At 39.1% G+C, this 15,454-nt stretch overlaps 1 protein-coding gene across 1 annotated transcript; it reads right to left on the reverse strand.

Annotated features, from left to right (window-relative positions):
* Positions 1-10,016: 10,016 nt before the first annotated feature.
* On the reverse strand, positions 10,017-13,041 carry LOC126028551 (carcinoembryonic antigen-related cell adhesion molecule 1-like). Its single transcript, XM_049787508.1, has 5 exons — positions 13,020-13,041; positions 12,573-12,684; positions 11,684-11,736; positions 11,113-11,144; positions 10,017-10,139 (listed from the first exon to the last, which is right to left on the reverse strand). Exons 1-5 carry the CDS (start codon positions 13,039-13,041, stop codon positions 10,017-10,019), a joined length of 342 nt encoding a protein of 113 aa, XP_049643465.1.
* Positions 13,042-15,454: the final 2,413 nt, after the last annotated feature.

Here is a 15,454-nt window from a genome sequence, read left to right on the forward strand (position 1 = left end):
ACATAGAGAGACATTATGTATCTTACAAATGGACATTACACAGACATTGAGGTGGCCAACACATACACTCACGCACACACATGAACAGACACTGAGGATGGATCCATAGGTTGCAGTTTAAAGGTTGACTCAGGTGGAATGGGTCAGAACACTTAAAAGATAAAAAACTGACAAGTCAGATGAAAACGTTTTCCATTTTCTAGGCATCATCATTAGTGAGGATAAACTTTACTGAAGAAAGATTTCCAGGGTTAGATTGCATATAGAGCATTCTTAAAACAATCATAATTTTCAAGTCTAGAAAACTAAGGGATACAGTAATGGGTATTGAAAGAGGAGTCTACACCAACATTTGGTTCTTTTAAAATAGGTCTCATTTTCCTTTTCAGTAGATTTCACATTAGAGTCACTGAGCTTTTTTTTTTTTTTTTTGAGAATTTTTTGGTTGGGGGGGCTCACACTCAGGGGTTATTATTCCTGGCTCTTTACTCAGAAATTACTCTTAGCAGGCTCAGGGGACCATATGGGATGCCAGGGATAGGCCTCAGATCAGCAGTGTGCAAGGCAAATGCCCTACCTGTTGTGCTGTCACTCTGGCCCCACAGTGAGCATGTTTATTTATATAAAAATCTTTTTCTTTTGGCTGGAGAGATAGCATAGCGGTAGGGCATTTGCCTTGCAGTTAGCTGATCCAGGACAGACGGTGATTCGAATCCTGGAATCCCATATAGTCCCCCATGCCTGTCAGGAGTGATTTCTGAGCACAGAGTCAGGTGTAACCCCTGAGCACTGCCTGGTGTGATCCAAAAAAAATGCTCAAAAAAACCCCCAAAAAACAAACAAACAAAAAATAAAAACCAAAGCTCAGTGAATATAATGCAAAATCTACCGAAAAGGAAAATAAGACCTATTTTAAAAGAACCAAATGTTGCTGTAGACTCCTCTTTTAATACTCTTTTTTTTGTTTGTTTTTATTTTTGGGCCACACCTGGTGACGCTCAGGTATTAATCCTAAATATGTGTTCAGAAATCTTTACTGACTTGGAAGACCATATAGGATGCCAAGGATTGATCCGACTTCCGTCCTGGGTCAGTTTCGTGCAAGGCAAATGCCCTACTGCTGTGCTATGCTCCAGGGGTCCTCAAACTTTTTAAACAGGGGGCCAGTTCACTGTCCTTCAGACTGTTGGAGGGCCAGATTATAGTAAAAACAAAAATTATGAACAAATTTCTATGCACACTGCATATATCTTATTTAGAAGTGAAGAAATAAATTGGGAATAAATACAATATGTGGCCCGCGGGCCGTAGTTTGAAGACCCCTGGTCCAGCCCTTTCGTGCTCTTTTCTTACAGCTCCTAGAAACCTGTTTTTAAGTTTAGTTTAGGCAAATCTCTTATAATAATATAGGACTGTTAGAATCTTCCCCACCTTTTATTCATATCTTATAACATTGTATATTTGCTCATAATTCTCCAAACACACTGGCCTTCCATAAGCATTACATTACTTCCTCTTTAAGTTTTTTTTTAGCTTTTCTTATGCCTTAGATTATTGTTGTTATTATTAATGTGGAAGTTACGTTTGTTGATGTAGCGGGAGAGGGTGTTGGTTTGGGACATAATAAGTATGACTTAGGGACCATGCAGTGACAAGATTTGAACACAAGGCCTCACACAAGCCAGGAATTTGTTCTACCAATTGAACCAAACAAACTCACAACCTCTTCCATATATTTATTTTTTGTTTGGGGGCTACACCCAACAGTACTTGGGGAACCTGAGTCTCCTGCACACAAACCATATGCTCCATTCCTTGAGCTATATTTCCAATCTCATTCCGATCTTCCTTCCTTCCTTCCTTCCTTCCTTCCTTCCTTCCTTCCTTCCTTCCTTCCTTCCTTCCTTCCTTCCTTCCTTCCTTCCTTCCTTCCTTCCTTCCTTCCTTCCTCTCTCTTCCTTCCTTCCTTCCTTTTTTCCTTCCTTCCTTCCTTCCTTCCTTCCTTCCTTCCTTCCCTCCCTCCCTCCCTCCCTCCCTCCCTCCCTCCTTCCTTCCTTCCTTCCTTCCTTCCTTCCTTCCTTCCTTCCTTCCTTCCTTCCTTCCTTCCTTCCTTTCTTTCTTTCTTTCTTTCTTTCTTTCTTTCTTTCTTTCTTTCTTTCTTTCTTTCTTTCTTTCTTTCTTTCTTTCTTTCTTTCTTTCTTTCTCTTTCTTTCTTTCTTTCCTTCTTTCTCTCTTTCTTTCCTTCTTTCTCTCTTTCTCTCTTTCTTTCTCTCTTTCTCTCTCTCTCTCTTTCGTTCTTTCTTTCTTTCTTTCTTTCTTTCTTTCTTTCTTTCTTTCTTTCTTTCTTTCTTTCTTTCTTTCTTTCTTTCTTTCTTTCTTTCTTTCTTTCTTTCTTTCTTTCTTTCTCTCTTTCTCTCTTTCTTTCTCTCTCTCTCTCTCTCTTTCTTTCGTTCTTTCTTTCTCTCTTTCTTTCTTTCTTTCTTTCTTTCTTTCTTTCTTTCTTTCTTTCTTTCTTTCTTTCTTTCTTTCTTTCTTTCTTTCTTTCTTTCTTTCTTTCTTTCTTTCTTTCTTTCTTTCTTTCTCTCTCTCTCTCTCTCTTTCTTTCTTTCTTTCTTTCTTTCTTTCTCTCTTTCTTTCTTTCTTTCTTTCTTTCTTTCTTTCTTTCTCTCTCTCTCTTTCTTTCTTTCTTTCTTTCTTTCTTTCTTTCTTTCTTTCTTTCTTTCTTTCTTTCTTTCTTTCTTTCTTTCTTTCTTTCTTTCTTTCTTTCTTTCTTTCTTTCTTTCTTTCTTTCTTTCTTTCTTTCTTTCTTTCTTTCTTCCTTCCTTCCTTCCTTCCTTTCTTCCTTCTTTCCTCCTTCCCTCCCTTTTCTCCTCCTTCCCTCCCTTCCTTCTCTCTTTTCTTTCTTACTTTCTTTCTTTCCTAAGTTTCTTTTCTTTATTTATTTGTCACACCTGGTGGTGCTCTGGGTAACTCCTGGCTCTGTACTCAATAATTGCTCCTGGAAGGCTTGGGGACCATATGGGGTGCCAGGATTGAACCTGGGCTGGTCCCAGGTTGGATGCATATAAGGCAAAACCCCTGCCCACTGTGCTCAGGCTCACCCATCTTGATTTTTCTAATCCTAACTCTTACAAGTTTAATGATTTGTTTTTCATTTTAAAAGTTTTTCTGGGGTTAGATAGGGTCATAAATATAGGGCAAGCTGAACTGTCTTAGAGTTCAGACTGTAAAGGGATATAGGCATGCTGCAAACACTTTGACCTTTAAACAAAAAATATTTGAGTTTCTGTTTGTTGTGTGGTCTCTGAAGTGTCACATTTTGTCCATTGTCCATTTTTTCTACCATCTTATAATAGAAAAAAGCATTAATGGGGCCTGAGAGATAGCACAGCGGTGTTTGCCTTGCAAGCAGCCGATCCAGTACCTAAGGTGGTTGGTTTGAATTCTGGCATCCCATATAGTCCCCCGTGCCCTCCGGGAGCTATTCCTGAATAGATAGCCAGAAGTAACCCCTGAGCACCGCTGGGTGTGGCCCAAAAGTGAAAAAAGAAAACAAAAACAAAAAACAAAAAGAGTATTAAATCATAGAGTGAAGACATTGCTTTGATTGTCCTCATCCCAAGGAAACTTAGAAAATATGGTAGTGAGAGATACTAAGGATTCCATTTCCATTACTTCTGGGCAGTTAATTAATATTCAATCAGCAACTCCCACTGCGAGAGACCAAGATCATGTTCTAGCCCCACATTGCTGTTCGGGGCAGAGGGCACTAGTACAGAGAGTTATGACTTGAATGAGACCTGCGTCTGACCTTTCTTTCTCATCAGTAAGCCTGTTGTGGACTGGAGCCTCGTTATTTGGTTCTGGATCTTGTATTCCCTTTCTCTTTTTGTCTTGTTCTAGATAGAGTGGAATAATATAATAATATAATAAATTAAAAAATATAATAAATATATATAAATATAAAATATAAATATATAATATATAATACATATATGAAAGTAAATATATAAAAATATAAATATAAATATATAATATATATAATAAATATATAATATAAATAAATATAAAATGAATATAATAAATTATATAATATTATATATTATATAATATTTATACATAATATATATTATATAATATAATAAATATGTGGGGTGTGTTTGTGTTTGAGTGTTTTGGGCTTGGGGATAAGAGAAATTTTGCTTTCTGCAGGTTGGTAATTGAAAATGAAAATAAATTTTATCTCCCTGTGTTATGCTCCCTTTCCCTCCCTAGCATAGTCTGAACACTGAACCTCCAGTGAAGTGTTAGTGATGCCTGTACACTGGTACCTACTGATTTCTAGAAAGATGGGCCTATGTTGGAAGGCTTTCTATTCTGGCTCCTAACTCAATTGCTTTTCTTTTTTCTAAAGGATTCTACTTGAAATAGGCAGAAGGCCCCTTTAAACCCATGGTTTTTTTTTTTTTTTTTTGTAACACCCGGTAACTCTCAGGGGCTATTCCTGGCTCTACGCTAAGAAATCGCCCCCAGCAGGCTCGGGGGACCATATGGGATGTCGGGATTTGAACCAACGTCCTTCCGCATGCAAGGGAAACGCCTTACCGCTGTGCTATCTCTCCACCTTACCACTGTGCTATCTCTCTGGCCCCTTTAACGCATTTTCTATGCAGAATAGATAAGCTAGACTTGCAGGGGTCTCAAACTCTATTTACCTGGGGGGCCGCAGGAGGCAAAGTTGGGATGATCTTTCAGTGAAAAGTCAGTAGTAAGTCTTGAACATTGAGGGGTGTGACCCAAACAACTAGAACAAACAAAACAAAAAAAGATTTCTCTAGGGCAGGGCCACAAAATGTTGTATGGAGGTGTGCCGGCCAGCAGCTTCAGTTTTTTCCTGGTGGTGGAAAGGGTCTGCACCTGAAAAGGAAATGGGTGGGAAAAAGGGGACCACCAAGGATTCTGATGATGGCGTCGATTTATTTTTGAAATGCCATGACTTATATAGTTTTTACACAAAGGGAGGAGGGGACAATGCAAACATTTGTCAAGCATACATTCGTCAGCATTCAGTTCAAAAGGTTTGGCATGTGCCTGTTAATTTAATACAAGTTTCCTGAGGAATATCCTATTATCACACCAAATTCTCTATCGATAGGTCTGAGTTTCCTGAGCCAGAAGGGTGTGACCTTATGGTTCTTTTGATCTGCATCAACTCTTGGCCAGTTGGCACATATACAATGTGTAGTTCAATTAAAGGACAGGCCTGTTAGAAAATGGCAGTTTGCTACAAGATGGCTGTGCTTATGCCAAGACTGTGAGGGAGAATATGGCTCCCTACACGGAGGGTCATTTGTGGCCCGCGAGCCACGAGTTTGAGACCCCTGATAGAGATTGTTTAGAAATAAAATTGTCTTTTAGAGGAAGCACTAGGACAACTGCAGAAAGCACAGATGTGAGTGAACCCCTGAGGCAGAGTGAGGAAGAGGTAAGGATAAGACAAAAAGCTAATGGAACCCAAAGAATTTCAAGTATTGAGGTTTTAAGTCATGAAGATTAAAGGGGAGATAAACAGATTTTTGGAGGAACCTCTGTCATTGCCTGAGAGGAGTTATTTGATCAATACCTCTGATCCACTTGGCCTCAGGCTAGGTTCTGAGAAGGAAGATGATAGAATAGAATCTAGAAGTAAAAGTGTACAGTCAGACAAAAGGAAACTAAACAAAGAAATCTGAACAGTTTGGAAATGTGTGATATTGGGGACTGGGAGACTGTAGCCATGACTGTAAACACTTATTATTTTCTCATGGTCTTTTATGCATTTCACACATGATGAACTCATGAACAAACAGCCCTGTGGAATATGTGTACAAAGTCTCTTTCTAGGTAAAGAATCAGAGGCACAGAGGCATCAAAAATTGCTGGCCGATAGTCACACAGTAGGGACTGAGGAGCAGAACTCCAGGGCCAGCTCTGGCTCCAGGACATGTGCTCTACTGGAATTCTGTGCTGCCTTAGTCCTCCGGACCAGTGGAGATGTTTCACTTCTGCCTGCCTTTGGGCCATTTCTTAGCTTCCACCTAGAAACTCCATCTAACTCTGGTCTGGGGCACTCAATTTAATAGGGCTCTGACAGGAGCCTTTCAGGAGAGAGAGAGAGACCAGTCACATAAAGTCAATTTAAACATTCAGCAGTGGGTGTTTTGGGTTTATTTAGGTTTATGACAATGAAGAGAAAATAAAAAGATTCAGCAGGTCTAGAGAGATAGATTATTTTCTGTATAGTGAGTAAGGCACTTGCCTAGTACTCAGCCAACCTGAGTTTGATCCCCTTCATCCCTATAGTTCCCCAATCTCCTCCAGGAATAATCTCTGAGTGTAGAGCCAGAAGAAAGCTCTGAGTGCCACCACATATTACCCTAAAACAAACAAACAAACAAATAAAAAGAGAAATTTATAGTCTTTTATGACCTGGAAACAGAGAGAAACAAGTGATTTGTAGGAGAGCCCAATTTAAATGAGTAAATTTAATAAGTATGTGGGTGTGATATATGGGGAGTAGGGCAAGTGGAGGAAATTTTAGGTGCAGATGATGGGGTCATCTGAAGAAAGGGAAGTGGGTATGGTCTAAATCAGGGGTCTTCAAACTATGGCCTGCGGGCCACATGCAGCCTGCAGAGGAGTCTGATCCAGCCTGCCAGCAGTGAGCGCTGTTTGGTTGTCAAGATAACTGCCAGCATATACACTCAGTGTATATCCAAATATCAGGAACCATGCACTCAAAATGGTAACCATCTTTGGTAGCACTTATGCCTTTGAACAGACTTTTTCAGGAATGAAACATCTGAAATCTCCAACCAGATCAAGATTAACTGATGCCCACTTGCATCACTAGTTACAGCTGGCAGTGACAAATATGGAACCGGACATTGACCATCTCTTGGACATTGGCCAAAAGCAGGTCCACAGTTCCCATTGAAATACTGGTGTGTTTATTTATAAATAGTTTTCATTTTATTTATATAAGATATGTGCAGTGTGAGTAGGAATTAGTAGCTAATATAGTCTGGCCCTCCAGCTCTCTAAGGGACCGTAATCCGGCCTCCACTTTAAAAAGTTTGAAGACCCCTGGTCTAAATGCTAATCCTGGTCTGGGTGCATTTCATACATGCGGGTGAAGGAGTACAAGAAGGAAATGTGTGGTCATAGATGTGAAAATCAACAGCAGTTGTGAAAATGCCTCTAAATTTGGCTAATTTTCTAGTACTTCCTTTTAGTGACATTGGGCAGGATGCACCACTGCAGAGGGAAGAAATTAGGTTGTGAGGAAAGCGGGAAAGACAGCACAGCAGTCTTAAGTACTTGGAAGCTGAGGAAATGAGACCATATGCAATTACTAAGTGACATGAATAAATATAAGGATATTTAGAATAGAAAAGAAATAATTCACACGAGTAGAGCAAAAGAAAGGGAATGGGAGCAAGAAGAGAGTAAGTGCCAGAGAGATTTTCTATGTGACTGAACCTTGCTGCTGCATCTGGTCGTTATCTCCCCTTGTGAAGAAGAGGCTGAGAGGAGTTGGGGCAGTTTTATGGTGTGGCTGTCATTCTCAAAATATATTTTATTATTAGATGTGCAAGTTTCTACATCAGGGACCTGTAGACTTAAAAATAACATTACTCCAACCCCCAGTTAAGCATTTTGGGCCTGTAGAGAAAACACTGTCTAAAATATTAACTGAGGCAGTAGGTTGTCTGATATTTAATTTTTATTATAAACAGTGCAGAGAGTTTACAAAGACTTCAGAAATAGCCTTAACCAGGCAAAATTAAATAACAGAATATATTGAGTGCAGGATAGTAGATATTGTCTGTTTCTAGGCAGAACCTCCCTGATAGAGGCACTTGGGTAGAGAATCTGTTAGCCATCTCTATAGTAGTCTTCTGGACACAGCAGGAGGTCAGTCAGTCAACAAAACCTCTAACTACAGCCGCAAGGAAAGGAGGACTGATTAAGAAATTTGTTTTCTGTTTCTCTTTCTATGCATTGTTTGTTATGATCCCATGGAAGAAAGTATGTTTCAGCGGCAGTCCATAAAGCTCAGCCCAGTTAGATATCTCCTCCTGTGTACCTTCTTTTGTTGTCACACCTGAAGATGCCTCAGCCTTGGTGCAGCTTTCTAGTTCAGAAGAGTGCTCCCCTAATCTTAGCAGACACCAGTATTTCCTGAGAAAGTGAATGGGTGGTGGTGGTGGGGGAAGTAGAATGTGCACAGGCTGGAATCTGGATAAGCATGGCCCTTGATGATCAGACAAGAAATTGAGTTAGTCCATTTCTAGCAATGAGGGAGGAAAAATTCTTCCAAATCTTCTCTTGGAACCTCTTGACATAAAGATTTGAGGAGCTCCTGATCAAGGGGATGATCTAAAGCAGTCAAATTGATTTACACATATTGTAAGTCATAGGTTCACTAAGTAAACAAAATAGTAATCCCCTTTCACAAAAATACGAAGTCACAAGTGTTTAAACAGCAAAATGTATCAAAAAAGGAAAAAAAAAACTAAGTACCCCAAATGTACATTCTTTAAACAATTAAACCAGTGGTTTTCAACTGCTGGTCCTTAAACTGGTACTGTCTAAGGACTTCTGATTTTATTTTGTTATTTTGACTACATAGTTGTGCTCAGGTGCCACTCCTGGCAGTATTTGAAGACTCATATGTGATGCCAGGGTTGAGCCCGAGTCAACCACATGCAAAGCAAGTGTCGTACCTCTGCCCTATTTCTCTGGCCTACTGATATTTTTTAATCAGCTCCAAGAGGTGATTCTTGTCTCCTGTTCCAAAGTATTAACATATTGTTTCTCTTAAATGCTGACTACCCCCTGAAGCTGTAACTCTTCGTTTTGTGGGTATTTATTTGAGTAAATATTATAGTTATTCACGTAAGTGTAACTTTGTGATTTTACTAGGAATTGGTATGGACCTGACATACAGTTTTATTAGTTGCTGCTCAAGTTCTCTGAAGAGGGCCTAGGTGTTATTTTAGCTAAGCAGCAAGGTGTTAAGCCCTGACATAGATTTTCTCAGTCCATAACTGGCTATGCATTTGGTTTCATGAGTCTTGGAGTGGTAAGGGGGTTTCATACAGAACATTTTTTGAGAGAGAAGGTTTTATTTTTCTCTCTTTTATATTTTTTTCAGTAGATAAGTATTTTTATTTTCAGTAGATATGTACCTCTTAAGTGTGTGGCTAATTCTTAAAGGAATTAAGATGCTCTAAATAGTAAGATATGGGCCCGGAGAGATAGCACAGCGGTGTTTGCCTTGCAAGCAGCCGATCCAGGACCAAAGGTGGTTGGTTCAAATCCCGGTGTCCCATATGGTCCCCCGTGCCTGCCAGGAGCTATTTCTGAGCAGACAGCCAGGAGTAATCCCTGAGCACAGCCGGGTGTGACCTAAAAAACCAAAAAAAAAAAAAAAAAAAAAAAAAGTAAGATATAAAACTAATCTGGGGGGAGGCGCTAGGCAAAGAAAATAGCAAAGGAGAAAAGTTTGGAATATGTGATTTGCATATGAATTTAATTCCAGCATGAATGATCTCTGAGCACCAACCACAGGAATATGTGATTTGCATATGAATTTAATTCCAGCATGAATGATCTCTGAGCACCAACCACAGGTGTGGTCAACACACACACACACGCACACGCACACGCACACACAGACACACACAGACACACAGAGTTTAGAAAGGGGGAGAGATTTTAGATTTTGCCAACTTTCCTCAAAAGATTGCTTTGCCAAATTTCAGTGAAAGAAAGTTGGTTTTTCAGCAGGCTCCAGGAAAATTCTTTTCATCTGTTGACACTGAAGGGAGGGGTTTAGCCAGAGAGTTTTGAGGTACCTAGGAAAGAGTGGAAAGTGAAAGGGAACAAATTACTTCCCCATTCCCCTGAAGGTGAAAGTATCTCCCAGTAATGGGGAGGAGAATCTTGAGGCACTACCATGTTGAGTTGAATTAATTATTTTTCACAATTGAATAAATGACTCCTGTAGCTGTTGTGCCTGGAGACACTGCAATTTGTTTCTCTCTGTGTTTCTGGTCATCAAAATCCAGGTAAGAATATACAACTTCTTCAATCTGTAAAGCATGAGTAGTAGCCAATTAAATCAGTGTTTAGGTCAGGCCCTCTCTTAATCAAGTGTGATTCAGTACCACATGTTTTCACCCTTTGAAACTTGTAGCTTTGAAGAAGAGTTTTGTTATCCATTATATTTTGTAACATTGATGAATAATCATTAGTAAAGATTTTTTTTGTGTAATGAAATTTGAGGGTTCATCATTGAGAATAAAAAATAAAAAATACTATAAATGCATGCAAATATGAATGAATCATCAACAATTTGAATCAATGAAATTAGACATTTATATGTATATTCTGCACTTTTCCTTTGTGTTAAAAAATAAAGTAAATAATAGCTGGATGGAAATGACTGTAGGCTTTTTGGGTGGGAGGGTAGATTTTATATACCCATATTTTTACATCTTGATTTAGATGTTTTTTTATATGTGTATGCTCATTACTGAAATTTTATTCATTGTTGCTTATTCATATAATTTAAGCACTTCCAAGCATATATATATATATACATATATATATATACTTTATTGTTGGAAGATGAAGATCAGAAACATTCTCTAATCTCATTTTAAAGTAATACAGTCTTAGACCCTTAGAATGAGAGATTCTTTGGCAGTAAGAGCACATCAGATTAAGGGTTGAGAAAGAAGAAAGATCTAGTATCTTCCTTGCATTTGTTTGAATCCTGTTTGAAATAGGCAGCGTGCAAAATTTACAGATGACACAGCTAAAGACCAAAGAGATTATATTGTTGCCCAACTTCAGAGCTATAAGAGTCATAGCCAGGATAATTCACAGTTTGTATCCCAGGTCTGAGGTAGATTCATTAGAATAATTTGCTACCACTACACTGTTGCTGCTTCAAGAAACTTTGACCCAGATTTGATTCTTACTTTAGTGCTTACCAGAATGATGACCCATTCTACCTAGGTATTTTCTTGATGAACAGAGTCATAGAACTGCTGTGCTTACCTTGTTTGATGAGTTTTCAGACTGGTCTTTACCTGGGGAGGAAAAGGAAAATTCACTAATTATGGAATATTAATCTGTCTATGGCCTTTCTATCTCAAGGAGGTGGCAGGTGAGGTGGTAACTTAAAATCTAGTAAGGGATTTTCTTAAATCTTTGATGCATCTTCAGGTGTTAGTACCAAAGGCATAGAACTGAGAAGGCCACTCCCTGTTTGATTCCTTCAGTTCCAAGGCTTTGATTTTTATCCAAGTATGTTTCTGAGCAACGAAGCTCTAATGTCAAGAGAGGCACAGTGGCCTCCAGCACCCAGAACACCATAGGACAGGAAAAGTCTTACCCAGTGAGAATGCCCATCTCAGTAAAAGAGGCAGGAGGGGAGAAGTAAGGATGAGGAGATGGTTCCTGGAAACATCCCATGTTACTTCAGCCTTCCTGGCCCCTAGTGTCTTCTGGGAGCTAACACAAAGCAATCTTTTTGTTATATGAAACTTCTGAAAGTGGTGCGGTATCTAGGATTCCCTGCTAGGGCAATGCAAATCGGGACACACCATAGGGTGAATGTTATACTTACTGTGGTTGGAGGCTGAGGGTTTGTTTTCTGTGTGGAGGCGCTGGTCATCTGCCCTAAACAAATATCAGATACTGTGACTGCTATTCCCAATTATAGAACCTTTGCTCTTTGAATTAGAAATGACACTGTCAGCAGCAATTTCCCTGGGGCTCCTTTGTGTTCATTTAACCCTGACTGATGGTGGCTTTTAGTGATCTTCTTCCAGCTGTCCATGATCCCTTTTAGTGTTTTTATTTTGTATTAGTTGTTTCTAAGGTAATTTCTGTCTCCAATCTTTACCTTTTTTTTTTTTTGTCCTTGGGTCAACCCTGGCTCCTGACTCAGGGGACCACAGGGAATGCCAAGGATTGAACCCAAATCCATTCTGGGTCAGCCACTTGCAATGTAACTGCCCTACTGCTGTGTTATCACTCTGTCCTTCAATCTTTACCTTTTTGAAGATAGATGCTTCCATCTTCCCCTTACTCTATTCAAGACTCAATAGGTCTGGGGTCATTTTTACTTTTTCTTTGGTTTTCTTTCTGTCTTTTCCCTTCTTCCTCCTGCTACTATAGTCAACAGGGCACATAGCCACATAACTTACTATCTCTTGCTTTTTCTTAGCTTTCCTTTGTTTCTTTCTCGAACTTTGGCTTCTCTCAATAGGGACAGAGGCACACATTTAAATCTACTCTCTTTAAACCATATGGAAAGGGAATAACCATATGATATAGTGGGGCACAGGAAGCTTGGGTTAGGGAAGAAAAGCCCCAGTGGCAGTTCATGCTGAGAAGCAGGGATTCAGCAAAGAGTAGATCCAGGCCCAGAAGCAGAGGGACAGACTCTTTCCTTCTCCCAAGCATGGTGGCTAGAATAGAGACAAGGGCAACTAGAGGACAGGCCATCATACCCTCTGGTCTTTCTGACATAAAGAAAGTACACCAGCGCTGCTATCAGAGCTACTCCAGCCAGGACTCCAATCACGATGCCAGCAATTGCTCCATTGGAGAGGCCAGGACTAGCTGTTATGGAAAGAGAAGGAAGAATGAGTGGTGGGCTCATTATTTTTCAGTGGTTGTGCCCTGGAAATGCCCCTCAACCTGAAGCAATATCTAATAGTTCCTTGGAAGAATTCATTTTTTTGTGAAAGTTTGTGATGAGGTACTTTTTTTCTAATGTATTTTTAAATGTTTCTTTTCCTTTTTTCCTATTTCTCTTACTGTTTAGGCTGGTGATCACACTTGGCTTTCTGCACTTAGGTAATTTTGAAGGCTTTAGAAATGTGAAGAAGGCTGATGGACTAATTCTGAATTTTCATCTTCCCTTGTTTTCATGGCTGCATTTATTTTCTGGGTACCTGGTGTAGCAGCCATGAACATGAGCCTCTCAGTGCTCCTGTGGGAGGATAAAGGCTTTGTACTCAAAATTCATCACCTCTTCTGCACAGAGATCATACTTACCACAGGTTCCTAGTTGGGATGTATAAGCAGTTGTGGGGGGAGCAGCTTTGGTTTAAGCCTCCTTGTCAGTCTTGTTAACACTTAGAACTATGCTGCAGTTAAATCCTCTTGTCTTTCTCTTTCACAGTGACTGTGCACCATGATCTGAGGACTCTTCCCAAATCTTTCCATTTGTGCTCCACTTACTCTCAACAGATTTCCCCCTGTATTTAATGTTTCATCTCCTTTTCATTGCATTTTATGGGATACAAATCAACATACCAGTCATTAAATATAGCACTTAGTTCCTTCCCTTCCCCAACTCTTTCATATTTACTTAATAGTAATGTTTCAGTGTTTGGGTTTTTGTATGTTGCCCACCATATATTCATTATGTGTTTCTTAATATTTGTTTCTGTTGTATCTAAAATGATTAAGAATGCTATTACTATTATAGGGTGCTAGTATGTACCAGTTTTCCATACTAAACTAATTGTATATATCTCATTTGATTGATATAATCTTATTAGGTAAACATTGATACAGATTTGCACATTGACTATAAAAGCTTTGAGGATTAAATGTTTACTGTGTCACATGGCTAGTAAGAGGTAACTTTAACATGTGACTCTCTGACCACCCAAGTTCATGGAGGTTAATGATAATAATCAGATACTATGTTATCTGATGATCATATTAGATAATAAGTATCAAAATTTCCTCTATGTACTAAGGCCAATATTTTATTAGATTAGATTTTGGGGTCAAAAATTTTAGAAGTTACTCCTTGTTCTGCACTCTGAATTATTTTTGGTGGTGCTCAGGAGACTATAGGGGATGCTGGAGATTGAATCTGGTCAGCTACAAATAAGGTAAATTTCCTACCCACTATAATATCTCTCTAATTCCATAGTTTAGATCATTAAAACATTAAAGTTTAAAGCATTATAAAAGTTAATCAGACAGAGTGATAGTACAGTGGGTAATGTAGTAGCTTTGCACAGGGTCAACCCAAGTCAGTCCCGGCTTTTAATATGGTCCTGCCATGTAAAGAATAAGTCTTTGGTGTAGACCAGGTGTCTCAAACTCAATTTACCGGGGAGCCGCAGGAGGCAAAGTCGGGATGAGGTAGGGTTCCATAAGGAATTCCTCAATATACCTGGGGGTCGCAGGAGGCAAAGTAGAGGTGAGGCAGGGACGCATAAGGGATTTCACAGAAAACAAAACAAAACAAATCAAAAAAAGTCTGCGCTAGACGCAAATTATTTGCGATTATTCGCTTACCGAATATTCACAAGAAAAAAATCTCATTAGTAAGAAAAAAAATCACAAAAAATCGCATTCAACATTTGCATACCCCAAACGGAACTGCTTGAGGAATGCGAATGTTGAATGTGATTTTTTTCTTACTAATGCGATTTTTATTGCGATTATTCGGTAAGCAAATAATCGTGAATACTGTGATATTTAAAGGTCGGTCGCAGGCCACAAAATATTGTATGGAGGGCTGCAAACGGCACGCGGGCCACGAGTTTGAGACCCCTGGTGAAGACCCAGAAAATAACCCCTGAGCATTGCTGGTTGTGGACCAAAAAGAAAATTAAAAAGTTCATGAAGGAGTTCAGGAATATGAATCTTAGAGAAATTAAGAATTTTAATTTTTTAACTTTTTAAAAATTTAAAATATTTTTTAGTTTTGATGCCATATCTGGCAGTGCTCAGATATGACAGGTTATTCCTGTCTCTATGCTCAGAAATTGCTCCTTGCAGGCTCGGGGCACCATATGGGATGCCAACATCCTTCTACATGTACCCTACCTCCATGCTCTCTCTCCGGCCCCAAGAATTTTTATTTTTTATAAAGGAGGAAATAGTACTATTCAAACAAGTAAAAGCGAAGATAAATGGATGGAACTATATTAAGCTAAGACGCTCCTGCACTTCAAAGAAAATAGTGACTAGGATACAAAAGCCACCCATAGAGGGGAGAAACTATTTACTCAATAACTATCAGATAAGGGGTTTATATCTATTACATACAGGGTACTGACAGAACTTAATGAGAAAAAAATCTAAACCCATCAAAAAAGAGGACTGGAGTGGTGGTGCAGTGGTAGGACATTTGCATAAATCAAACTCACAATGAGAAATCCCTGTATATTTATTAAGAAGACTATTTTACAAAAGTTTTTCAAAACAAAAGCAGAAAACAAGTTTTAGAAGAAATATGGAGAACATCTATGAATTGCTGGTGTGAAAGTGAAGTGCAGCCAATGAAACATGGTATTGAACTTCATAAAAAATTTTTTGAGCAAAAGGCTGTGAATGTGGCATAGTGGTAGGGCACATAACT

Source organism: Suncus etruscus, chromosome 14 (genome assembly GCF_024139225.1).
Source record: "Suncus etruscus isolate mSunEtr1 chromosome 14, mSunEtr1.pri.cur, whole genome shotgun sequence".
Lineage (NCBI taxonomy): Eukaryota > Metazoa > Chordata > Mammalia > Eulipotyphla > Soricidae > Suncus > Suncus etruscus.

Bases quoted from the DNA above. Each gene is read 5' to 3' on its own strand.
- LOC126028551 (XM_049787508.1), bottom strand. From the start codon at position 13,041: ATGTTCATGGCTGCTACACCAG. The intron at 12,685-13,019 runs GTACCCAGAAAA...TTTCCATAACAG, and splicing joins GTTCATGGCTGCTACACCAG to CTAGTCCTGGCCTCTCCAAT. The intron at 11,145-11,683 runs GTAAGTATAACA...TTTCCTCCCCAG, and splicing joins ACCCTCAGCCTCCAACCACA to GTAAAGACCAGTCTGAAAAC.